This window comes from Cherax quadricarinatus, chromosome 16 (genome assembly GCF_038502225.1).
Source record: "Cherax quadricarinatus isolate ZL_2023a chromosome 16, ASM3850222v1, whole genome shotgun sequence".
In the NCBI taxonomy this organism is placed as follows: Eukaryota; Metazoa; Arthropoda; class Malacostraca; order Decapoda; family Parastacidae; genus Cherax; species Cherax quadricarinatus.
The window spans coordinates 25,118,146-25,138,824 of record NC_091307.1 but is presented as its reverse complement, the minus strand read 5'-3'; the positions used below and the strand labels follow the sequence as shown (position 1 = coordinate 25,138,824).

Sequence of the window (20,679 nt, the reverse complement as noted above, 5' to 3'; positions counted from 1 at the left end):
TTTATCGAAACTTGATTATGGTGACCAGATCTATTCAGCGGCCTCTCCTGCTACTCTCTCTAGCCTTAACCCCATTCATCACCAAGGATTACGTTTATGCCTTGGTGCTTTTCGCTCTTCCCCTGTAGAGAGCCTCTATGCAGAAGCGAACGTTCCATCCTTATCCGATCACCGTGATGCCCATTGCCTTCGCTACTATGTACGTTCTCATGATCTCCGCAATCCTTCCATTTATAGAATGGTCACTGATATTAGTAGACATTCTTTACTTGTTCGCCGCCCCTGTTTACTCCGTCCCTTCTCTCTTCACTTACATTCGCTCTTGTCTTCTCTTCAATTACCACCTTTCTATGTTCATGTAGCATCTCACTTTTCCCTACCCCCCTGGGAAGTTACAGCTGTTCGAGTTTGTTCTTTCTCTCTCCCTTGCTCGAAAGCCCAACTGTCTAAGGTCACTTCCCGATCTCTTTTTCTTAACCACTTCCACTCTTATTCTCATGCCATTGCAGTGTACACAGATGGCTCTAAGTCTTCTGATGGCGTAGGATTCGCAGCAGTGTTTCCGGACATCATTGTACGAGGGCATTTACTATCTTCGGCTAGTATTTTTACTGCTGAATTGTATGCCATTCTTGCAGCACTTATCCGTATTGCATCTATGCCTGTGTCATCATTTGTGGTTGTCTCAGACTCCCTTAGTGCTGTACAGGCTATACAGAAATTTGATACACCTCACCCCTTAGTCCTCCGTATCCAACTTTGGCTACGCCGCATCTTTACCAAGCATGAAGATATTGTTTTTTGTTGGGTCCTTGGTCATGTTGACGTACAGGGCAATGAACAGGCAGACACTGCTGCGCGGTCAGCAGTACATGACCTACCAGTTTCATATAGAGGTATTCCATTTACGGACTATTTTGCTGCAATAGCTACCCACCTTCACACCCGTTGGCAACAACGTTGGTCTACTCTGCACGGTAACAAACTTCAATCTATTAAACCGAGTATAGGTTACTGGCCGTCTTCTTGTCACCAGTGTCGAGGTTGGGAGACTACTCTCTCCCGTCTTCGCATTGGCCATACTCGTCTTATTCATGGATATCTCATGGAGAGGCGCCCTGCTCCTCTCTGTGAGAATTGTCAGGTTCCATTATCAGTCAGCCACATTCTGTTAGACTGCCCACTTTATCAACGAGCACGCAGAATTTGCCTCCGTCGTTGTCTTCGCTCCGCTGCTCTCTCTTTACCTTCCCTTCTCGCTGATGGACCCACCTTTCATCCGGACTCTTTCATTGACTTTTTGACAACAACTGACTTACTTCACAAACTCGGATGCCTTCAGCCCTTTCTACCTCAATCTCTTGCTACCCTCTACCCCCGCACTATCCCCTGCCCCGCTGTTTTCTGTAATCTACTGATCATCCCTTCCCCATTCTGCCGCCCAATACCCTCGCTTCCTTCCCTACCCTGCAGCGCTGTATAGCCCTTGTGGCTTAGCACTTCTTTTTGATTATAATAATAATGTTCATCTGAGAAAAAAAATTAGTGTTAAGCCAGTAAACTCTAGTTGCATGAAAGAGAGACAGTCATAATTCCTAACTTTTAAAACAGCAAGAGACTACATCTAGACTATCATCCTTCATCCACTTAGCATTAAATTGTGGTTCTTGATTGGCTAAAATGTCACTATAACTGCTTGAATTTAACCTTATTTTTAGTAAAAGGACAGTTTTAGGGAGATAAATTTCTGTACTGTATTGGTAATCAGTAAAATACATCTGTAAGAGTGAATTGAATCTCATTAGCCCCATATCCAGTATCAGCAGTTTACCTTGGTCAGAAAATAACCCTTAATTTTACTTAATGATGGCCTGAAAGTGCAAAAGTTGTGATGGAAGTTCTTCAAAGCCTAAGAGAAGCCATTCCTATCAGTGAAAGAGTGGTAATTCTCCACTTATTGTGCATAATTTATCAATTCAACTTTATCATAGATATGCATAGGACTTGTATAAAGGATTCGTTACTATCTGCAGCAGGTCACTGGAATGTATCCCTGTGGATACAGGGTTCGTACTGTACTGTATATATTTTAGAATTGCTGATCATGGGTATAATTTGAAAGGGGAGAGTTTTAATTATTCAGCTTATGGTAGTATAAAGTTCTCAGCTCTGCCACATTTTTTGTACACCTCTGGGTTGTGTGAACTTTTGGATGTGTCTTGAGTATGAGCTACACAAGTTCTAGGTCTTGAAGTATGCTGGTGGGTAGTGAATGGTACTCTTGTCTCTTTATTAAGAAGTAGAATTTTTATCGTCAACAGTATCAGTATAAAATACGGTAGGAAAATCATGTCTTATAATTTGTTTTGTCTTCTTCTAACTGGCATATTTTATATGAGAGATGTGTGTTATAGAGGTGAGCTGTTGAAGGGGTCAGCTGTAGTGCTTCACAAACTATAAGGTCACCTTTCAGTTTAACCCCTTGACTGTCGCAACACCCAATCCTGAGGTGTCTCCTGGATTCGCAGATTTTCAAACAAAAAAAATTTTTTATTTTTTCTTGTGAAATGATAGAGAATCTTTTCCCGATTGTAATGACACCAAAAAAAACGAAATTTGATGGAAAATTGACGGAATTACGCTCTTGCGAAGTTAGCGACCTCGGCGATATTTACAAATCGGCGATTTCGCCCACTTTGAGCCCTATTTTTGGCTAATTCCATTGTTCCAGTCGACCAGACTTATGGCTATATCTTTAGAACGCTGTTTTTTCTATCGATTGAGTACAAGAAACTGCCCATTTACCGATTTCAACTACCCAATAACATAGTCAGAAATTTGCAATTTGGCCAATTTCACGAAAATTAAAAAATATGACAATTTCAAAATAAGGTCCAGAATGAACAATGCAGACATTCCTGGCTCTAAAATAACATTTTCTTTGTTCATCAGTCACGTCTCCAGGCCCCTCTGATATTACTCTTGCTTTCTATTTTGAATTTTTATTCAAACAAAAAATAGAAGATTTCCTGTTATGCAGATTACTGCAATACTGTAATAATTGTATAAATAACATTAATCCATTCATGACTGCATATTAGAATGACTAGTTGGACATTTATTGGACAATGACATCATTTGCTTACTTTTGAACATAGGCAATAATCAAACATTTCCCCTAATTTGAGCTCCATTTCCAGGTCTTTTTTATAGTAAAATCAATCAAAATCACCCCTATTTCTATAATATGTTTTCCATTCTATCAAATGAGACCAAAAAAATGAGAATACAATCATAAATACTATACAAAAATAGACCACAAAGTCGGCATTTTAATTAAAAAAAAACGGTCTGAGTTTTTTTTTTTCTCATTATGCACTGCGTGCTCCAGGATTTTTTTTATATGGTGCACACTGACCACACAGACCCATTCTCTCACATGTGGGCCTACCAGCTTTTTCCTGCTTGATTTGAAGCCGCTAGAATTAGAGTACATATACAGTGGTCCCTCAATAATCGTCCATAATCCGTTCCTGGAAGTGGGACTATTATCGAAATGGACGATTTACGAATCAATTTTCCCCATAAGAAATAATGTAAATTCAATTAATCCGTTCCTGACACCCAGAAGTATTAAAACAAAAAAATTTTTTACATGAAATATAGATGTAGTACATAAACAATACAGTGGCACATGATGAATTAAACATTAACAGAATAACACTTACCTTTATTGGCAATTCTTCTTTGTGTATGGAAGACTGGAGAAGGAGACAGATTGGATGATTTACTGTTTGGAAGGGGAATCCCCTTCCATCAACACCTCGGGTACCAATTCCTTTTCTGGGGTTACTTCTCTGTTTCTTAATGCCACTAGGACCACCTTGAGAGTCACTGGAGTCCTGTCTCGCAAAAAAACTGTCTAGAGAGCTCTGTTTCTGGCGTCTCTTTAAAACTTTGCTGGCCTTAAATTCACTCACATAACTACTAGTTGCAGGCAGTTTCTTTACCAAATCGTCATGCAACTGCCTAGCCTTTTCACAAATAAGCGACGTCATAAGACTATCTCCTGCTAATTGTTTCTCATTTATCCACACCAATAATAACTTCTCAACATCTTCGAGTACTGGTGATCTCATTTTTGTCAGCATATTTACCCCCTTTGCAACAACAGCGTCCTTGATTTCCTTTTTCTTGGCTATGATGGAAGATATGGTTGTATGGGATTTGTTATACATCCTGGCCAGTTCGCCCACACGTTCACCACTATCATATTGTTCAGTGATGTTTTTCTTAAATTCAATCGTATTTCTCACCTTTACCAAAGGCTTGGCACTAGGAGCTTTCTTTGGAGCCATGGTAGCTTATTTAGCACTTAAATAACTTGCAAGCACTAAAATAAATGGAATATTATGAAATATTTCACTGGAGCACGTGAGGGGACCATCGCTCACTGGTAAACAATGGCACACTGGCTGGGAAGGAAAGGCCGAGGCGGCTCAGAGCGTGAGTACGCGTCCGGGACGAAGGACTATTAGCGAGTTACCTGACCATTTGCAAGCCAATATTTTGGCGAAAAAACAGGACTATTTCCGAAATGGACGACTTTCAGGCCGGACGATTATTCAGGGACCACTGTATATACGTCAAACACGGTACCTCGTAAGACGTATATATACGACCGAAACAGTCAAAGGGTTAATTATGCTTTGCACAAGTGATCAGGTTTACAAGTCGGTGCTGGGTATGATTATAATAAATAAAAAGTCAATCTGTTAACCCCACCTTAAAGAATAAAGTGTTGAAATACTGAGGAATTGTTAGTGCACTGCATGTCTGGGATTGCCTCACTCTGAGTAAACCTATAAAATACTTAGTTATGCATAAAACATTTATGACTTTTTTTGGCTCAAAAATTTTGCTAACCAATTTTGGTTAGTGTAGTAAAGTGTCATTGTACTCACCACTAGAGTTTCTACTTCCTTATTAGATATTGAGTCTAGTTTATATTTCTGTTTTGAAAAGTTGTCCATTATTATCAACAAATTCTTGTTTCCTAGACTTAAAATATTTATCAGTAGATTTGAAGAGATGTTCCTGTAGTTTACTTGTGACTGGGTATACTGTGTATGCATAGGGTTAGACTGAACAGTGTATCTTTTTGTGTAACATACGCAATAAAAAAATTCTACATATTTTTGCAAAATCTTTAGCCATTCTAAGCAAATAATTCTTAAATGTAGCTTGCTTTAAGGAATGGTCCTTTCCCAGGTGAATGCTACTTGGGCCATCATGACCAGTTTCATAACTACGGGTTGCAAAGCCTTAGAAACTCCTTACTGGTGTCAAGTCATGGCAGTACTGTAGTTCCCAATCTTTCCACATGATACAATAATCTTTGATTCATTACTAGGTAAGGAACATAATTACACAAGACTAAAGTGGATCTTCTTTCTGAGCTCTTGGTATTTTTATCAGCAATTGAAGGGTAATTGCCGTTAGTTACACCATCATGTCATGATAATGCATTAGCTACCAAAGTCTGTTTTCCAGGTACAGAGATAATGTTAGGTGTATATATTCATTGTGAGACACCATCTGGCAAATTTTCAACTAGAGCTTTATGCTTAACGGTTGCTATTACTAATACATGATATACTGTAGTACATTTTCAGAGCCAATATAAATTATGTCATAAAAATGTGACATAATTTATAAGTTTTGCTTGTAAGTTCATATCATTTTTTGTGGTTTTGTCAGAGATTTACTAGCAAAAGCAGTTGTATATTGTCTACCCACTGTCTTTTATGATAACACTGCTCCTAAACCTGTATACTGGGTAGTAAAACGTTGACAAAATCTTGAAACTTTAACACTGGAACAGAAGTAAATTTATTTTAAAAGTTGAAAATGCTTCTTCATGACTCAAGAGCCATTCAAAAGGTACCTATTTCTGTAATTAAATGTGCTCCATTTCCTGAAAATAGGGAGGGGAGGAGGGTTAATATCTTACAAAAATTTTTTAAACCTGCAAAGGTGGCCTAGTCAAGTTTTCCTTAAATTTTAGTATTATCATTACTATTCTTTGAAAAGTTAATGCTCTTAAAAATTGAATTTCACAGGGACTTAACTCTTAGCTCATTTAATTTTGAGATTATGCTAGGCTAAGTTAATTTCTGTAAGGTGTTCTCTCAGTTTTGCATAAAGGGTATGAGCTGTAAACATTTCTGTTACTTCATCTTAATGTTCCATAAGGGTATTACAGATTAATTTTCTGAAGATTTCAGTTCTTAATCTTGAAAATATAATTAGACTACTGTATGTGTAGTACTAAAACCGAAGAATATTCTCACAAAGTGATAATGTTTCAGGGATGTATATAATGTGCTTTGAATTAAGTTGAAGATAGAATTTTTTTTTTTTTTTTTTTAAATATACTACCAGAAGTCATTTAATATCAGTAGTGGGAAACTGTCTAGGATTTTTTTTTTCATTAAGGGGTTGTTCACTGGTATGTTGATTGCTAAAATGTTCTTACACACACTTCTGGCAAGAAATAATGAATGTTTTCTGTTTTTATGTATCATTACTCTAGTGGGAGATGATGTGGTCAAAAACAAGATGTGGGTAGAGTGATAGTGTCTGCAAGAAGAATAGTAGAGCAAAAAACACAAAATAAATCAACGAATTTCAATGTTTCGTAATTTTCTCCTGTGCTAGACAGCCAGTGGGCAATGTTACTGAGGCCGATCATATATCAGGCACCTCCCTCACTTATTAACAGGGACTCATGAAATCATAATGACACGATTGCAAACAAACCATACCACGGGCGGGGATAGAATATGTCGGTCTGGAGTTATATGGTTCTCTGACTGTGGGTTCTAGTCCTGCCCATAGTATGGTTTGTTTACTTGCAGTGACCTCCACTCATCTCTCACCCTCAGTTACCTCATTAGTTATTGTAAGAGGCTGCATTTTTATGTCCTCATTCATGTCTGTTTTGTTTGCTTGACAATTTTTATTTGGTTACCAACAAATGTGATGGGGCCCTTTATGATTAGTATGAAAAGGAAGGATTCTGTTTTGGCCCTGAAGACATAAAAAATTTAGCTCACCTAGGACAGTGATTATTTCAAGAATCTCTGCTAATATGTCTTTAAGAATGAAACAGTAAAAAAAAAAAAAAAAAAACCAACATTAGGTTAAAAGACTAAACTAATTAAGTTTTCAGATTAGGTTTATTGTTTCATTTTCATTTTATTAAGTTTTTGATGTTAAATGGTAAAATGTCGGCAGTTTCTATCACATTGAGGATTTCTACTGAATCTATAACTGTCAGGAAAAGGAATCATTCCTTTCTCTAGAGCATAGAATTTGTTTGTTCTGTATTTGCTTTTTGTGGTACTGTCCAGAATCATTATTCTGAGAATATTTGCGATGAATCATTACTGAATAAATCTAACGTGACTTAAAATGGGAGAGAAAACAATGCAGTCTTTATTTGTTAACCTGATTTATCCCTTATGAGTTTTTTTTATCTTACTACAGGTAATGGAGTTTCCAGTCATCAAAAAGAAAACAAATTACAACACCAAAAGACCTGGTAGACGTTCACAGCCTAGGTCAACTGAGGAAGAGAGTGGTATACCATGTGAAGAGTGTGGCAAAGAGTTCCGGTTAGTAGCAACTCATCATCTCTCAAATGTTTGTTTTATTTACAGAGTACCAGTTTATGCATTTTTGTTTTATGTGCTGTACTAATGTATAGGAGCCTTTGAACCAAGTGAGAGAGTAATTGTGGTAGGGGACTTGAATGCTAAAGTAGGAGAAACTTTTAGAGAGGGTGTGGTAGGTAAGTTTGGGGTGCCAGGTGTAAATGATAATGGGAGCCCTTTGATTGAACTTTGTATAGAAAGGGGTTTAGTTATAGGTAATACATATTTTAAGAAAAAGAGGATAAATAAGTATACACGATATGATGTAGGGCGAAATGACAGTAGTTTGTTGGATTATGTATTGGTAGATAAAAGACTGTTGAGTAGACTTCAGGATGTACATGTTTATAGAGGGGCCACAGATATATCAGATCACTTTCTAGTTGTAGCTACACTGAGAGTAAAAGGTAGATGGGATACAAGGAGAATAGAAGCATCAGGGAAGAGAGAGGTGAAGGTTTATAAACTAAAAGAGGAGGCAGTTAGGGTAAGATATAAACAGCTATTGGAGGATAGATGGGCTAATGAGAGCATAGGCAATGGGGTCGAAGAGGTATGGGGTAGGTTTAAAAATGTAGTGTTAGAGTGTTCAGCAGAAGTTTGTGGTTACAGGAAAGTGGGTGCAGGAGGGAAGAGGAGCGATTGGTGGAATGATGATGTAAAGAGAGTAGTAAGGGAGAAAAAGTTAGCATATGAGAAGTTTTTACAAAGTAGAAGTGATGCAAGGAGGGAAGAGTATATGGAGAAAAAGAGAGAAGTTAAGAGAGTGGTGAAGCAATGTAAAAAGAGAGCAAATGAGAGAGTGGGTGAGATGTTATCAACAAATTTTGTTGAAAATAAGAAAAAGTTTTGGAGTGAGATTAACAAGTTAAGAAAGCCTAGAGAACAAATGGATTTGTCAGTTAAAAATAGGAGAGGAGAGTTATTAAATGGAGAGTTAGAGGTATTGGGAAGATGGAAGGAATATTTTGAGGAATTGTTAAATGTTGATGAAGATAGGGAAGCTGTGATTTCGTGTATAGGGCAAGGAGGAATAACATCTTGTAGAAGTGAGGAAGAGCCAGTTGTGAGTGTGGGGGAAGTTCGTGAGGCAGTAGGTAAAATGAAAGGGGGTAAGGCAGCCGGGATTGATGGGATAAAGATAGAAATGTTAAAAGCAGGTGGGGATATAGTTTTGGAGTGGTTGGTGCAATTATTTAATAAATGTATGGAAGAGGGTAAGGTACCTAGGGATTGGCAGAGAGCATGCATAGTTCCTTTGTATAAAGGCAAAGGGGATAAAAGAGAGTGCAAAAATTATAGGGGGATAAGTCTGTTGAGTGTACCTGGTAAAGTGTATGGTAGAGTTATAATTGAAAGAATTAAGAGTAAGACGGAGAATAGGATAGCAGATGAACAAGGAGGCTTTAGGAAAGGTAGGGGGTGTGTGGACCAGGTGTTTACAGTGAAACATATAAGTGAACAGTATTTAGATAAGGCTAAAGAGGTCTTTGTGGCATTTATGGATTTGGAAAAGGCATATGACAGGGTGGATAGGGGGGCAATGTGGCAGATGTTGCAAGTGTATGGTGTAGGAGGTAGGTTACTGAAAGCAGTGAAGAGTTTTTACGAGGATAGTGAGGCTCAAGTTAGAGTATGTAGGAAAGAGGGAAATTTTTTCCCAGTAAAAGTAGGCCTTAGACAAGGATGTGTGATGTCACCGTGGTTGTTTAATATATTTATAGATGGGGTTGTAGGAGAAGTAAATGCGAGGGTCTTGGCAAGAGGCGTGGAGTTAAAAGATAAAGAATCACACACAAAGTGGGAGTTGTCACAGCTGCTCTTTGCTGATGACACTGTGCTCTTGGGAGATTCTGAAGAGAAGTTGCAGAGATTGGTGGATGAATTTGGTAGGGTGTGCAAAAGAAGAAAATTAAAGGTGAATACAGGAAAGAGTAAGGTTATGAGGATAACAAAAAGATTAGGTGATGAAAGATTGAATATCAGATTGGAGGGAGAGAGTATGGAGGAGGTGAACGTATTCAGATATTTGGGAGTGGACGTGTCAGCGGATGGGTCTATGAAAGATGAGGTGAATCATAGAATTGATGAGGGAAAAAGAGTGAGTGGTGCACTTAGGAGTCTGTGGAGACAAAGAACTTTGTCCTTGGAGGCAAAGAGGGGAATGTATGAGAGTATAGTTTTACCAACGCTCTTATATGGGTGTGAAGCGTGGGTGATGAATGTTGCAGCGAGGAGAAGGCTGGAGGCAGTGGAGATGTCATGTCTGAGGGCAATGTGTGGTGTGAATATAATGCAGAGAATTCGTAGTTTGGAAGTTAGGAGGAGGTGCGGGATTACCAAAACTGTTGTCCAGAGGGCTGAGGAAGGGTTGTTGAGGTGGTTCGGACATGTAGAGAGAATGGAGCGAAACAGAATGACTTCAAGAGTGTATCAGTCTGTAGTGGAAGGAAGGCGGGGTAGGGGTCGGCCTAGGAAGGGTTGGAGGGAGGGGGTAAAGGAGGTTTTGTGTGCGAGGGGTTTGGACTTCCAGCAGGCATGCGTGAGCGTGTTTGATAGGAGTGAATGGAGACAAATGGTTTTTAATACTTGACGTGCTGTTGGAGTGTGAGCAAAGTAACATTTATGAAGGGATTCAGGGAAACCGGCAGGCCGGACTTGAGTCCTGGAGATGGGAAGTACAGTGCCTGCACTCTGAAGGAGGGGTGTTAATGTTGCAGTTTAAAAACTGTAGTGTAAAGCACCCTTCTGGCAAGACAGTGATGGAGTGAATGATGGTGAAAGTTTTTCTTTTTCGGGCCACCCTGCCTTGGTGGGAATCGGCCGGTGTGATAATAAAAAAAATACTAATTTTTGTTCATTTACTTTTTTCTTAGCAATACATACATAATTAATTGACTTTCTTAAAAATTGCTGTTAAAAGAATCCTCACATTTGTACAGATAATAAATGTAATCTTCCAAATTACTTTTAAACATTGAGTATGGTATACGAGCTTCATGGCAGGTTATATTTTATTTTTAAAAAGCAGGTTTCCGTTTCTTCATGCGTGTTGCTCTATGCATGTTTTATCACTGATTTCATATTTTTTATATACCATACAATGCCATACACAATTGATGTGGTTACCAAAATGTTTTGAAGACTCATGTTTTGAGGAATTGGATAGTGTTGATGGCTGGTTTGAGCTTAGTACAACAACTGTCATGGGCCAAACATACATCTACATAATGCCAGACACACCTGTATAGTCGAATTTTAGTTCATTACTAAACATTATTCTGTAAGTGGATGTCTCTAACTCCAGTGTGTATTGCATGTAACACTTAGTTTTGGCTCTGATCACATCTGTACCATCCTGTTTATGCCTCTTGATTTATGCAAAACACTTCTTTGTGTATCAAACTACAGTAAGAATGTATAACTGTACACAATGGTCTTTCATTGGTTTACTATGACTTTAACCTGACAGAACCATGTTATCAGTACAAATGTTTGTCACATTCATACCATCTTTTCTTTTGGTATCAAGACCATTCTGAAAATGAGTTTTATTTTTTTTAATTGTAGTTTAGTTTTCACCCATGTACAGAATTTAATAACTCCACATTACAAAAAATGAAATAGTGTTACTATATTAGAAATTAATGCTGAAGAAGAATAAATACATTTTGAATAAGAATTTCTTGGCTTTCCAGGTCTATTACAACTTTGCGTGTTCACATGAAATCTCACTTAGAAGTAAAGGATATTCCATGTCCATACTGTGATGAAACCTTCCCTCAGCGCCATGTACTACACCAACACCTAGTTAATGACCACGAAGAATCTAGTAACCTTACTTGTCCTGTTTGTCAGAAGGTAAACATTCTTTGACTCATATTTTTATGTTGGCATAAGTGCTTTGTGACTCTCAAGCCTGTACATGTGTACATTCCACAGTGACTCATATTTTCATGTTGGCATAAGTGCTTTGTGACTCTCAAGCCTGTACCTGTGTACATTCCACAGTTCGTCTGTTGTCATATCTTCAGAACCCTCACTGCCCTCACAATTGTCATTACCTGATGGCATAAAAAACCATTAAAATAATTCACAGCAACACATAATTTTTGCCACTTTGCATTTAGACTAGATGCTCTGCTTTATTCCTTGACAAGCCAACGCTTGAAGTCCTTAATGCCAACCTCTGTGTTTGTACTTGAAAGTTTTTTTTAACTTCTCAATCTAGAGGTTGTATTAATGAGGTCAGGTGGTGGTAAAATATACTTCCTTCATATTTGGTTCAAACTTCTGCAGCATTTTGACAGGATGATATAGGGCATTTTAAGAATAAATAAACTTTGGTATAAAGTAGAGCTAGAACCATTTACTAAACAAGGGCACTGTTATCCATATCCTCTTGTTAAACCACCAAAGAATAGCTAAATATGATGTGTCAGTACTTTTTAAGGTAGAGATTCTGCGAGTAGTAAAATCAGTATTAGCCTTATCTCTGCTATGTATGGGGAATAGATGGATTGTTGCTCTTAGAATTTTAATGTACTGTAATATTCTGTTAAACTGGGTAGAGCCAGGTACTTGTCAACCTGGTATGCTGCAGCAGGAGTTAATTTCTGTGTTAGTTGTGTGGCATTGACTGATGGACTGCTTTCCATGAACAGGGAAACCGGTTACAGTGGACCCCCCGCATACCGTTGGCATCACATAACGTTTAATCCGCATACCGCTCGCTTTTATCGCAAAAATTTTGCCTCGCATACCGCTCAAAAACCCGCTCACCGCTGTTCGTCCGAGACGCGTCCAATGTGCGCCCTTAGCCAGCCTCACATGTGCCGCCGGTGGCATTGTTTACCAACCAGCCTCCGCGGTAACATCCAAGCATACAATCGGAACATTTCGTATTATTACAGTGTTTTTGGTGATTTTATCTGCAAAATAAGTGACCATGGGCCCCAAGAAAGCTTCTAGTGCCAACCCTACAGCAATAAGGGTGAGAATTACTATAGAGATGAAGAAAAAGATCATTGATAAGTATGAAAGTGGAGTGCGTGTCTCCGAGCTGGCCAGGTTGTATAATAAACCCCAATCAACCATCGCTACTATTGGTGGTACAGCTGCTGCTGCTGCTGTACCACCGTCAGCTGCTGCTGCACTGTCAGCTGCTGCTGCTGTAGTACCGTCTGCTGCTGCTGTAGCATCGTCTGCTGCTGCTGTAGCATCGTCTGCTGCTGCTGTAGCATCATCTGCTGCTGCTGTAGCACTGTCAACTGCTGCTGCTGTTGTACCACCGTCAGCTGCTGCTGCTGTAGTACCGTCTGCTGCTGCTGTAGTACCGTCTGCTGCTGCTGCTGTAGCATCGTCTGCTGCTACTGTAGCACTGTCAGCTGCTGCTGCACCACCGTCAGCTGCTGCTGCTGCTGCTGCTGCTGCTGTTGTACCGTCTGCTGCTGCTGTAGTACCGTCTGCTGCTGCTGTAGCATCGTCTGCTGCTGCTGTATCACTGTCAGCTGCTGCTGCTGCTGTAGCACCGTTGTTGGTGTGGCTTATTGAGAATACCAAGAAACAATTAACCCCAGAGGATTTGCCACCCAGGATAACCCAAAAAAGTCAGTGTCATCGAAGACTAACTTATTTCCATTGGGGTCCTTAATCTTGTCTCCCAGGATGCAACCCACACCAGTCGACTAACACCCAGGTGAACAGGGAAAAATGCCTGGAACTAGTGCTCATATTGGTGAATTTAAAGCCAGCAAAGGTTGGTTTGAGAGATTTAAGAATCGTAGTGGCATACACAGTGTGATAAGGCCTGTTCTGGAAGAAAATGCCAAACAGGACCTACAGTACTCAGGAGGAAAAGGCACTCCCAGGACACAGTGTCTCATCAGTCATTGCTGCATCTTCAATAAAGGTAAGTGTCATTTATTCTTCATTTAGTAGAGTAGTACATGCACAATATATATTGTGCATGTACTACTCTACTATTGTGCATGTATCCTTCTCTTTGTGTGTGGGAAAATGTATATTTCATGTGGTAAAAATTTTTTTTTCATACTTTTGGGTGTCTTGCATGGATTAATTTGATTTCCATTATTTCTTATGGGGAAAATTCATTCGCATACCGATCATTTCGCATAACAATGAGCCTTCTTGCACGGATTAAAATCGCTATGCGGGGGTCCACTGTATTTTTATATAGCCGGACTTGAGTAATGGAAATGGGAAATACAATGCCTGCACTTTAAAGGAGGGGTTTGGGATATTGGCAGTTTGGAGGGATACACTGTATATCTTTATACGTACAGGTACCATCCGACTTACGACCGAGCTTGGTTTCGACCAACCGGTCGTAAGTCGAAATGGACATAAGTCGAACCTTGCTACTGAATATCAACATCACATTTTTGTAATGACTTTATTTTATTTTTATTTTGGTATTTCATTTTTTACTTTACTTTTTATGTTGTTAGTAATGTATTTTATACTGTAAGGTTTAGGATAAACACTGTGTACAACACAAACAGTTGTTTATTTCCCAGAAATTTGGCATAAAAAACATGGTTGTAAGTCGAGTGGTGGTATGTCGAGCAGGTCGTAAGTCGGATGGTAGGTGTATGTGCTTTTAAACTGTTGTGTTCTGGGCACCTCTGCAAAAACAGTGATTATGTATGAGTGAGGTGAAAGTGTTGAATGATGATGAAAGTATTTTCTTTTTGGGGATTTTCTTTCTTTTTGGGTCACCCTGCCTCGGTGGGAGACAGCCAACTTGCTAAAAAAAAAAAAAAAAAAAAAAGAGTATATGTGACGATTTCACCAGATATTGGCTGTCAAACTGACAGACTTGACTTGACTGAGTTGCTTATGGTGACCTGTGATGCATTAGGAAAGAGGTGGCACTTAAATAATTGCAGCTAGATATTAAGTAATTGAAACTTGAGTTACTGAACTAGTAACGGCAAAGTTGGCACTTGACCAGTGGCAGTAGTTGAAGGCTATCGGCAATGAAGGCATTGAACTTGCTTGATGCTTCTTCTTGACGGATCATTGTGTGTGCTCATTGTTTGCTGGAAACCTTGACACACTTTCCAGTGAGGGCTGCTGCTACTCAGGTGGTCATTTCAGTTGTTGAGGAGTTACAGAAGGATGACTGCAAATATCATAGGATATATGAATAAAAATGAAACGCCAACCCTGTTATCATATTGTTTTTGTTATCCTCGGCAGTTGTTGAACAATAGACAGTTAGGTTTATGACAGATTCAGTACAAGCTCAGCCTTCAATACAGCGTTACCAACTTAGATATTATTTATAAAAGTTTCCAAGTTATAATTAGATCAAGTTAGTGATTGCCATATTTTGAATAAGAAAAGCAATCTTGATATTGCATTTGAAGCAAATACAGCACATACAAGTATCAAATACAAATTAAATACAAATACATGAATTTAGTTTTTTCCAAATACAAATAAAATACAAAAATAAATTTTTGTGTTTATATTTGTATTTACAAATGCATGTATGTATTTAGTCCCATCCTAGGATTGAGCTTCATTTAGAGGTGCCCCAACAAAATTTTTTACTCCTACAAAATGGAAATTCCTGTTTATTGTTACTTCTTCCTTGACAGTTGTCTCCCACCTTGGCGTTGTGATCACAAGAAGAAAACATGTTCACCAACATTCATTCAGTTACTGTCTTTTCAGGAGTGTGTTGACATCACAATCAGATTTCCTCATCTATTAATATATTATTAATTTTTGTAACACATCAGCCACATCTCAAACAAGCAGTTTTTGTTGTTCTTGACTTCCTTTTTCCTAGAAAGATAATGGGAAAGCTTGTTTTATGGGGATGATATTTTAAGGTAATTGGAGCACCCCTAAATGAACCCTAATATTTTCTAAATTTTGCTTAGATTGTTTTTTCTTGGGATCATAGTGATGGGGCAAGTCTATAAGATTTCAGATCTTCATTTTTGTGAACCACCCTAATATATATGAGCGTGTTAGATAGGAGTGAATGGAGACGAATGATACTTGGGACCTGACGATCTGTTGGAGTGTGAGCAGGGTAATATTTAGTGAAGGGATTCAGGGAAACCGGTTATTTTCATATAGTCGGACTTGAGTCCTGGAAATGGGAAGTACAATGCCTGCACTTTAAAGGAGGGGTTTGGGATATTGGCAGTTTGGAGGGATATGTTGTGTATCTCTATACGTATATGCTTCTAAACTGTTATATTCTGAGCACCTCTGCAAAAGCAGTGATAATGTGTGAGTGTGGTGAAAGTGTTGAATGATGATGAAAGTATTTTCTTTTTGGGGATTTTCTTTCTTTTTTTGGGTCACCCTGCCTCGGTGGGAGACGACCGACTTGTTGAAAAAAAAAAAAAAAATTACCTATTACATTTAGGGATAGCATTTTATATAATCACAGGCTTCAGTTAGGAAGAAGAGGAGATCTCTACATATTTTTTATTTTGTGTAACACAGTAGCCTTTTCCTACTAAGGTAGGGTTACCTAAACAAGAGGGAATACATTCCCAGTCATTGATGCACCCACAGTTTGCATACTTCTGGCAAGGCAACAATTGAATGAATGATGGTGATTTTTTTTTATTTCCATCCTACCTCAGTGAGAGAGCCAGTGTGCTAATAAATGATTATGTAAAAAGATCTTTTTTTTTTTTTTCAACAAGTCGGCCGTCTCCCACCGAGGCAGGGTGACCCAAAAAAGAAAGAAAATCCCCAAAAAGAAAATACTTTCATCATCATTCAACACTTTCACCACACTCACACATTATCACTGCTTTTGCAGAGGTGCTCAGAATACAACAGTTTAGAAGCATATACGTATAGAGATACACAACATATCCCTCCAAACTGCCAATATCCCAAACCCCCTTTAAAGTGCAGGCATTGTACTTCCCATTTCCAGGACTCAAGTCCGACTATATGAAAATAACCGGTTTCCCTGAATCCCTTCACTAAATATTACCCTGCTCACACTCCAACAGATCGTCAGGTCCCAAGTATCATTCGTCTCCATTCACTCCTATCTAACACGCTCATGCACGCTTGCTGGAAGTCCAAGCCCCTCACCCACAAAACCTCCTTTACCCCCTCTTTCCAACCCTTTCGAGGACGACCCCTACCCCTCTTTCCTTCCCCTATAGATTTATATGCTTTCCATGTCATTCTACTTTGATCCATTCTCTCTAAATGACCAAACCACCTCAACAACCCCTCTTCTGCCCTCTGACTAATGCTTTTATTAACTCCACACCTTCTCCTAATTTCCACACTCCGAATTTTCTGCATAATATTTACACCACACATTGCCCTTAGACATGACATCTCCACTGCCTCCAACCGTCTCCTCGCTGCTGCATTTACCACCCAAGCTTCACATCCATATAAGAGTGTTGGTACTACTATACTTTCATACATTCCCTTCTTTGCCTCCATAGATAACGTTTTTTGACTCCACATATACCTCAACGCACCACTCACCTTTTTTCCCTCATCAATTCTATGATTAACCTCATCCTTCATAAATCCATCCGCCAACACGTCAACTCCCAAGTATCTGAAAACATTCACTTCTTCCATACTCCTCCTCCCCAATTTGATATCCAATTTTTCTTTATCTAAATCATTTGATACCCTCATCACCTTACTCTTTTCTATGTTCACTTTCAACTTTCTACCTTTACACACATTCTCAAACTCATCCACTAACCTTTGCAATTTTTCTTTAGAATCTCCCATAAGCACAGTATCATCAGCAAAAAGTAACTGTGTCAATTCCCATTTTGAATTTGATTCCCCATAATTTAATCCCACCCCTCTCCCGAACACCCTAGCATTTACTTCTTTTACAACCCCATCTATAAATATATTAAACAACCATGGTGACATTACACATCCCTGTCTAAGACCTACTTTTACCGGGAAGTAGTCTCCCTCTCTTCTACACACCCTAACCTGAGCCTCACTATCCTCATAAAAGCTCTTTACAGCATTTAGTAACTTACCACCTATTCCATATACTTGCAACATCTGCCACATTGCTCCTCTATCCACTCTATCATATGCCTTTTCTAAATCCATAAATGCAATAAAAACTTCCCTACCTTTATCTAAATACTGTTCACATATATGATACTTATAAGATACTAGAAAACCAGTTAAAAGTATGATAGAAAACTGTCTCACATTTCCAACAAAATTTTGAAGTACCTCTTTTTCAGGTGTTTACACGAACGGATTCGTTGAAGTCTCATATGGTACGGATGCATGAGGAAGATGGTGGGCTCAATTGTTACATCTGTGGTAAAAACTTTCCAAGTCAAGGTCAGCTTGAAATGCATGTCAGAGTTCACACAGGTGAAAGACCATTTATATGTAATTACTGTGCCAAAGGCTTTGTGCAGAAGGTGCACCTACGGACACATCTTCGAACAATGCATAATATGCAAGAAATTCAAAATACACCATGCAGAATATGTAATGCAATGTTGGATGGCAGGGCTGGCCTCAGGGAACACTACAGTACTATACATGGCCTTACAAATAATCAGTACAAGTCCAGAGTTGCAAAACTAAGAAAGGAAGGCAAAATACCGGAACTACCTCCTCCTGTTGTGAAGGAAGTAGATCCATCTCTAAATTATTATAAAGTTAATGTAACAGAGGTACTGTCACAACCCACTACTTCCACTCCAGTAACTTCGACTAAGACCTATACACGTAAAGGTTCAGAAGAATTGCGGGAGATACGTAAAACAATTTCATCGGTTTCCAGAAGTGTCTCCAGCAGCACAAATACAACTCAGCCAACATTTGAAACACTTGGAGTTAAAATAGAAGAAGAAGATACGCCAAGACGGAGAGATCAAGAGGAATTAAATATTGTTGAATCTGCATTTAAGGTGAGTAGGATAAGAAAACTGAGAGAGTATAACCTATTAGTGTCCACACCCCTCCTTTATATATACATTTCCCCACTAAGCTAAAGTGAACACTTAACAAGACATTACTCCCTAAAAACCAATTGTTCCATCTTTGATTTAACACAATCACAGGTGCCTAATTGAAGACTCGAGCCCCCCTACCACTTAAAGCCTCCATTCCCTCCCACTAACCCTACATGTATGCATGTGTATACTGTATTTTTAAGTATATTGTGATATCTTGCAAGGAAACACAGGGAAAAACATTGCTCCATCTCATGTCCTGCTGTAAGGGAGGCTGAATTATTTTTTTAAACATGAAAAATGCTGTATTACTTAGTTTTTCTTGCAAAATATGTAAATGTATATATTTAACACAAAATTATTGTAGAAACATTGATTACATTGTGTTTTTAAGTGCCTAATTGTTACATGAGCCAAATTAATTTCCATTTTGTTGTATGCAATTATTCCTAAAATGTTTCTTTTCTGTCTGGTTAATTCAGCAATTTATTACATCTCTTCAGTTTTATTATGCTGCCCTTTGTTTTTCCACTTTCATTTTCCTTACATGATTGAGTACTTATCCAAGGTTAAATTCCTTTGTTTGTTATTCACTCCACTTACTTAGTTTGTCTCAGTCTTCTTGTAGTGATTTAAAGCCATTTTGTTATGTTGTTTCACAACCATGTATAATCTTTTAGCATGAAAAATTGTGTGTGTATATGATAAGTTATTCATAATGATTAGTTTATGCAATTGAATCTTTTAAACAGGTTGCAGAGCAAATGGATCAGCTGGAAGGCAATGTACCAGGAAGTGCCACCATCCTTGTTGCTGGTGAAGATTCAGCTACCACTGGTGTGTATTATGCCATTCCAGTGGTGATGGATAACACTACTACATCCACTGCTGCTGCTACTACTACTACTGCACACACATTCTTAGCAACAACTTCAATCTCATCTCAGCAACACCTTACCTCAACCAATACCATCACCTCCAATGGAACATCGATGATTTCTGCTACCCCTGTTGTATCATCGGGTCTCCAGGAAGTTCATTTGGGACAAGACGACATAGACGAAGAATATGCACAATTTGCAGCTGAACACTCGCACATTGGAAATGAAGGCTTTAATGCAGAGAGCTTAAGTAACAAAGGTTCAATTGTTAAAGCTGAACCATTGCAACTTTTCACGGACCCCAGTGATCCTTCACAATCAGAAACAGTCGAGATGTTCACTATGTGAACATTATGTAATTAATATAATTTTTTTAAAATCTGTCAAATGTATTTTATCCTGTTGATAATACAGGAGTGTCTCGTCAGTCACTGAATTTTAAGTGTGTTATTGCACTGGATTTCCAGCAGTGTTTGTAGCACAGGTACATTGCCATGAGAGGTTGTTCAAAATAATACTATTTTAAGTAAAAGTAACACAGTTTAGCATGTTCTATATTATTAACTTTACTTTTTTTTTTCTCATTGCTTACCACCAAAGATATGTGCTGAGTTTTTGTGATTTTTAGTCATTACTTTTAGCAGTTTTGGTAAGCTACTTTTTATCTGTGCTTTCCATTTTATTATTTTTGTAGAATATTTAAATTATGATTATTTTTAAATATACATGTAGATTTCTGTTTCTTGACTTCATGGTAAATTATTTATTAGAACATTCCCCGCCAGAAGTTGTACATTAATTTCTGTATACTTGTAGGAAAATGTCAGATCTATATTCATATCATATAAAGACTTTGACAATTAAAAGAGGATCCATCAACTACTGATCTTTCTATAGCTTTTACAAAGAATTATGGCTTAGACCCTTGACACTGAGTCTTTCTCATGAATTATATGACTCAAATAAACATGGTATTAATAGTGCTGTATGACAGCATATATTTTGATCATGTGGACAGTGGCTATTGTGAAAATCTTCACTTAAAGCAGTCAATGAAACAAATTTATAGTGAGCTCTTAAGTGATAACATAAATTTGAGTA

At 38.4% G+C, this 20,679-nt stretch overlaps 1 protein-coding gene across 12 annotated transcripts in view; it reads left to right on the top strand.

Moving 5' to 3' along the window:
* LOC128690011 (myoneurin) overlaps window positions 1-20,457 on the top strand; it is an 89,543-nt gene extending 69,086 nt beyond the window's left edge. For all 12 annotated transcript variants that reach the window (XM_070085506.1, XM_070085505.1, XM_070085501.1 and 9 more), the window contains 4 exons: window positions 7,552-7,679; window positions 11,417-11,579; window positions 17,972-18,652; window positions 19,450-20,457. In XM_070085506.1, coding sequence (XP_069941607.1) covers window positions 7,552-7,679; window positions 11,417-11,579; window positions 17,972-18,652; window positions 19,450-19,926 — 1,449 coding nt within the window. In that variant the 3' untranslated portion in view covers window positions 19,927-20,457. The remainder of the gene's footprint in view (window positions 1-7,551; window positions 7,680-11,416; window positions 11,580-17,971; window positions 18,653-19,449) is intronic.
* The last annotated feature ends 222 nt before the right edge of the window (window positions 20,458-20,679 follow it).